This window comes from Silurus aristotelis (assembly GCF_946808225.1).
Source record: "Silurus aristotelis genome assembly, chromosome: 14".
NCBI classification, from domain to species: Eukaryota; Metazoa; Chordata; class Actinopteri; order Siluriformes; family Siluridae; genus Silurus; species Silurus aristotelis.
The window spans coordinates 3927121-3933120 of NC_139587.1; the positions used below are offsets into that span (position 1 = coordinate 3927121).

A 6000-nucleotide genomic window follows, 5' to 3' on the forward strand; every position below is an offset into this window, starting at 1 on the left:
ATTTTTACCAATGCAAATATGCCAAGTCGTATCCAATGCGCACATTTTTAAACCGAAGCATCACATTGTTAACTTTTATGCCAATACTCCGATGGTGAATCTTACCATCCCTAATGTGCACAAATCCAGATCCATAAAGATATGCTTTACACGGATTGGAGTGAAAGATCTCCTGCTATAGAGATGCAAATCTTATGACTAGGTGTCTCCAAACGTTTGTCCATGTAGTGTACTTCAGTAATCGATAATAATTGAATGTAAGCATTTGAAACACTTTGCTAGCTACAGTCTTGTAATGATAAACACCTGATATTAAAAGGTCTTAAAACTATATTTACAGTATTTGCCAAAACAGTTGTTGGTTGTGGAATGAGACGTTTTTCAACACGTTGTATCCGTGTGTATTCTTGTCGGAGTTGATGGGCGGAGTCTAACTCTGATTCTTTTCTTCCCCCCAGAGGATGAGCAGGTGTCCGCCGTGTGAGCAGACGCCACTTTCCGTTCGGCTCTTGCTGCAGTGACCGAAGGCCTCGCGAAGCTCGCCAAAGGCAGACGGACAGTCAGAGCAACCAATCATCACCTCGATGCCACTGCCTGTCTCTCTTCTGATTGGTGGATTCATCTCCCTTCTCTGCCTTAAAGCGTCATGAGGGGTCACCCTGCATGCTAAAAAAAAAAAATACTGTGAAGAAAAGACGAGAACGTTCAGAAACGAAGAAATTATCTGGCACTTTGAAAAAACAAAACATGAATTATTTAGCTTAAAGTAGTGAAAAATTAAAGGAGAACACGAACCTGAATTCAAAACGAACACACAGCGGTGCGACATTCACACAAAGACACGACTGCCATTGCCGGTCACAGATAAATCGATTTTCCTCCCTTTCTTCACACATCCTGACACACTTTTTATTTTCTCATCTGCACTTTTTTGGTATGTTTTCTAAGAACAAAATGCACATGGTCTTCTCAGACTTCATCATCTCTACTGGAACACACATTACTACCAGGCGAAAATGACAACATGTAGGGAAGAAAAACTCGACACTCAAACGCTTTATGAGAATCGGTGTTCATCTGTACGATATGCGTGTCACTGTTGCAGTATTAATTGAGCGTTTGAGGTTGGTGGATGCTGGAGAACCGGAGCTACACACCGCAAGGATAAAATGAAGCACGCTGGCGTGATTCTGCCGATTGGGTGCATCTTTAAGTCTTTTACTACCTACACAGCACCCAACTTTAATTCCTAGGGTGCTATGTCAATGGAGAGATTTCCTAATTTGTGCTTTTGCCTTTTGTAAATGTCATGGGGAAATGGCAGGTCCAGACTGAGGGCTGAACTCATCAGGATCCTTGAGATGTGGTCGGTTCGTCTGCTACAGCTCGTTATAGGAGTAGAACCGAAAACTGCGTGGATCTCAGAAACAAATCGGCAAAAGCTAACACACAGGCAAGGCTTTGTAAATCTCTGATCAGTCCATATCCCAGTCATCAGTGTCAGTTGTAAAGGACTGTAAAGGTGACACCAAGCACCAGAACCCTAAGGTTATGAGGGGAACCTAAGAACGTAAGAGGATATGAAACCAACACATAAGCTGGCACCAGGATTCCAAAGGCAATTAAAAAAAAATCCTAGGTTACAGTTTTCATTCCCGCCCCATTTGAACCATTTTGTGTCCTAAATCAGAGGAGGAATCTGATTGATTCCCATTTCCTCTTTTTTTTTACTCTAGAATTCCTTACCAATTTTCTGCGAATTTACATGGACATGGGGAGTAGCTTTGTGCAGGAACCCAAACACATGACCTTCATTCATTTTATTTCACTTCAGGAGGTTTTGTTCCTGCCCCATTTTCTCTTAGGAGAGAAGGCAAGATATTTGTCCTAGGCATTATGTAAAGAAAACAAAAAAAGAATAAAAAAAAACGTAGCTGGCTGCAGTAATTCCGGAGGCAAGTCTTATCTTAGGGTTTTTATTCTTGCCCCATTGCATGTGAAAGGCAAGAGCTTTTGTTTCAGTCCTGTGTAAATGAAGTGAGTAGAATTGACTTCCCCTAACTTGACTTGAATCCCAGTCAGCTCCCTCCCATTTGAATAATTCTGTACAGTTTTTTAGGGTACAGAGTTGCTGCAGTAATCCAATGGCAAAGTTTTTTTCCTGCCCTTTTCCAAACTCTTGGGGAGAAGCCCAGAGCTTTGTTTAAGGGGTTCGGTGTAAATCGAGGGACCCTTTGTCTCCTGTTCTTTCTTGCCCCTATTTTATCCACTTTTGAAGGGAAATCCAGACACCATTCTTCACTTGTACTTAACATTGTCACTCACTATTACAAAACATATTTAAGTAGATTTAAGGTTATATGGTTGTTATTCACATACAGTAATCCTGTGACTGGGTGTTTCATCCCCCTGCACCATCCCATCCCATCACATCCCATTTTAGATGTAAGTCAAGACCTTTGTTTTAACACTGGTGGTTGATCCACTCTATTATCCATAGTCATTCCAAGAAAAAAGGGGGGTTCTGAGGTCATAAAATCGTTCTAATCCACAGTAATCCTGGCCTTTTTTCCCTGCACTATCCCACCATTTGGAAGGAAGGCAAGAACGTATGTTTAACACTGGTGCTTGAAACCATTCACTCATTCAGTTTTGTTGGAATCTTCACGGGTTGCCCCAGTACCTGATTATTGCGACCTAGGGGCAAGTTGTCCCTGCGACTCGCTTGTAGAAAGCCTGACTAGAATTAAATTCCCACTGATTGACAAATTATCTTCATGTGTTTCCTGAAGTTTATTAAGTGCTCTAATCTGTTTTAAAAATGCGTCCTTGCATTTGGCTTTTTTTTTTTTTTTCTCCACATGGACGAAATGCCATGAGTTGCCTATCAGAGTGGACTATAGGCTGAAAAACTCTGGAATCGATCAGACCATTTTTAGCAGGTCAATCTCTCGTACGAAGTCTCTAAACAAACTTGTTTTACTGTTTGAAATCGATCTGACTGATTTATACCAAGAGTGTACCGTGGGTGACCGGTCTGAACCGCTTTAAACCGACTACCTATTACTGTGGTATATAGAGACCACCATCAAGATAAAAAAAAAAAAAAAAAAAAAATGTCCAGCCAGTGAAGCTCCCACTTGACTGGGCGCTCCTTCCATTCTGATGCGGTCTTTGAGGTGCTACGTAGGTTTTATGAGGACTTTAACATACTCGTGCCACCCTGCACACAAAGAAGGGATCTGGATCAGTGCTCAAGGACTTATAAACATGTTTCGGAGACTCCGGTGGTGAAGTAACGAGTACCGGGCCGAAGGCTGCCAAGTCGAACTCAACCGGTAAGAAGTCACGTTTTATCGTTTATTTTTAATCACTGAGTTAAGCTGATCACATTGATCAGTAGTTTAGGACTGATATTCTTTGAGCAAGGGTGAGGGAAAAAAAAAATAAAAGATTGCAGTGTTTTCCACTGTACCCTGTAATATTAATCACGTCGACATTTCTTTCTCTTCTTGCTGTAATTTTTTTCTTTGTTTTTTGTAATGGTTGCCGTCGTTAAACAAAACAAACAAAAAAAAAAAAAAGATCACATTTGTAAAACAGTGGTTATATAAAGCATTCACCTCCATTTGAATTTTTGGAACTTGTCATGCTTTTCTCCGGCGAGCCGATTGGAGTCCTCCTATTGAAACAAAAAAACACAAAAACACAAAAACACAAAAAAACGTTGCACAAACTGTACAAGCATAAGATAAATCGTAGTAGTTAGCACTGCTACTCTGTTCAATGTGTGATGTCAAGTGAGAAGTGTACATTTAGCTGGTGAAGATTCTCTTATTTTTGACTACTTTTACCTGTACGTCTTTTACAAAGACAATTGGTGGAGTATGTATCGGTTGTTTTTTTTTTTTTTTTTTTTTTTTTTTTTTTTTTTTCTTTTTGTTTTTGTATTTTTAATACAATAATTGTAAATATTGGTTATATTTTTGTTGAACTGTAGAAATGTACTATGTTTATGCCTCAACATCCAGTTTATATGAAGCTGGAAATCAATAAATGCGAGCAAAAGAAATCGACTTGTAGGTTTCAAATGCACTTTTTGGTTGTTTTTTCTTCTCCCCGTCAACGCATTCTCTTTGGAAAATTGTTACTTTAAATGGCACCGTCTAATGTTTGCACAAGATGAGACGTAAGATTTAAACTTGAAATGTGTATCTGATGTTTTTTTTTTTTTTGTTTGTTTGTTTTTTTTAACTGACATCTGTCAGAATGAATAAAAAGACACTGATGCCTACTTGCTTTGCTTCTATAACCGTATCTTTCCTTCTTCACTGGATATGTGAAGGTGAATTACTCAAATTACAGCACAGATACACAATAGAGCTTATATATATATATATAGGCTTAGACACCTGACCATAAGATTTGTATGTGCTTTTTGAAAATCCAATTCCACATTCAGTCTATTTGCCCTTATAATAATCTCCACTCTTCTGGGAAGATGTTCCAGTAGAATCCGAAGTGTCGTGGGGATTTGTGCTCCTTATGGGTGAGGGTGCAGTCAGCAGTTCAGCTCATCCTGAAGGTGTTTAATAGGGTCAGAACTCTATAGCGAGCCATTTAAGATCTTTCACTCGTACCCCATGTAAAGAATATCTTCACAGAGCTGACTTCACGCACAGGGGCATTGTCATGCTGAAGCTGGTTTGGGTCTCCTACTTCAAATGATGGGAACATTGAATGCTAAGGCGTCTGAAATCCTCCTCTGCAATTGTGTCTTCAACTTTGTGTTTGGGAAAGAACCACATATTACCGTCAAGTGCCCCATTACAGTCCATATAGTGTCTTTGTCTGTCTGTCTGTCTGTCTGTCTGTCTGTCTGTCTGTCTGTCTGTCTGTCTGTCTGTCTGTCTGTATATTTTTTATAAATCTTGATGCACAACCAATGATAAAATACATTAAAGACACATAGGAAGCAGCTACCAGTGCGATGCGATATGTTGCAGCCGTATTACGATGCTTTCTGACTGCTACTGCAGGGCCCCTTTCACAAGTAGTGGGAAGAGAGAAAAAAAAATTTAACCAGAAGTTCTTTTCTGTTCTGTCTCCAGGAAGTTACAGCTCTACCTCTGCCATGTTAATCTGTATTCTTTGTGACTCTCAGGACACACCTCGGTCTCCGTAGTGTTGTGATACGTCATATTCACGTAGCAGCAGCGGTGCTGAGAGAACGCGCTCGAGATACTGTTTAGCGAAGAGAAATCAATCTACATATCAAATATTGATCACAAATAATTGGTCACTTTCTAAATAATAAAAGTATAACGCATGTACAAATAATTATACATAAATAATTGGTTACAAATGCGAATATGTTAAAAAAGATGCAATACAAATGCCGGCTTTTATCAGACCTCCACCTTTTTTAATCGACATATCGCATCTGTTTTCATGCTGATGCACTGCTCTGAACTCAGTTATTATTATTACTATTATTATTATTACTATTATTATTGTACAAAAACACAAATGCCAGCCTGCTTTACTAAATCTTTTATGTAATACTACTAATGGAAACCCAGGGTTGTACAAGCCAGTGTACTCTTAGTGCCCGTCCCAAGCCTGGAAAAAATGGGGAGAGATGCATAAAAAAACGAGCGTAAAACGCGTATTAAATCGAATCTAAAAGCTCACAAACCACAACAGTCGAAGCCTAGGTTACCAACAACTGCCACAGGCATTGTTAGCCAACAATGGTGGAAATTGGGCTACTGTTGGCGAAAGGAGGTGAAGGAGAGAAGAAAGAAGTCTATAGACACAGCAGGAAAAGGAGAAGCGGAAGAAAGTGGAGGTTAGGGTTGGTTTAAAAAAAGGCAGATGTTGAGGACTGTGATATGGATACAGATAATCTGCTGTGGTGACCCATAATGCGACCAGCCGAAAGAAGAAGTATCAAAGGTTCTTTTTACATTGCAAATTTTTTACAAAGCACTCATTCAA

At 39.6% G+C, this 6000-nt stretch overlaps 1 protein-coding gene across 36 annotated transcripts in view; it reads left to right on the forward strand.

The window, feature by feature from the left end:
- The window catches only part of rapgef2b (Rap guanine nucleotide exchange factor 2b), a 110778-nt gene extending 106484 nt beyond the window's left edge, over positions 1-4294 (forward strand). For all 36 annotated transcript variants that reach the window (XM_083560567.1, XM_083560566.1, XM_083560542.1 and 33 more), the window contains one exon: positions 459-4294. Coding sequence is in view for 17 of the 36 variants with exons in the window: in XM_083560542.1 (XP_083416668.1) it covers positions 459-484 (26 nt within the window). In the remaining 19 variants the exon portion in view is untranslated. The remainder of the gene's footprint in view (positions 1-458) is intronic.
- The last annotated feature ends 1706 nt before the right edge of the window (positions 4295-6000 follow it).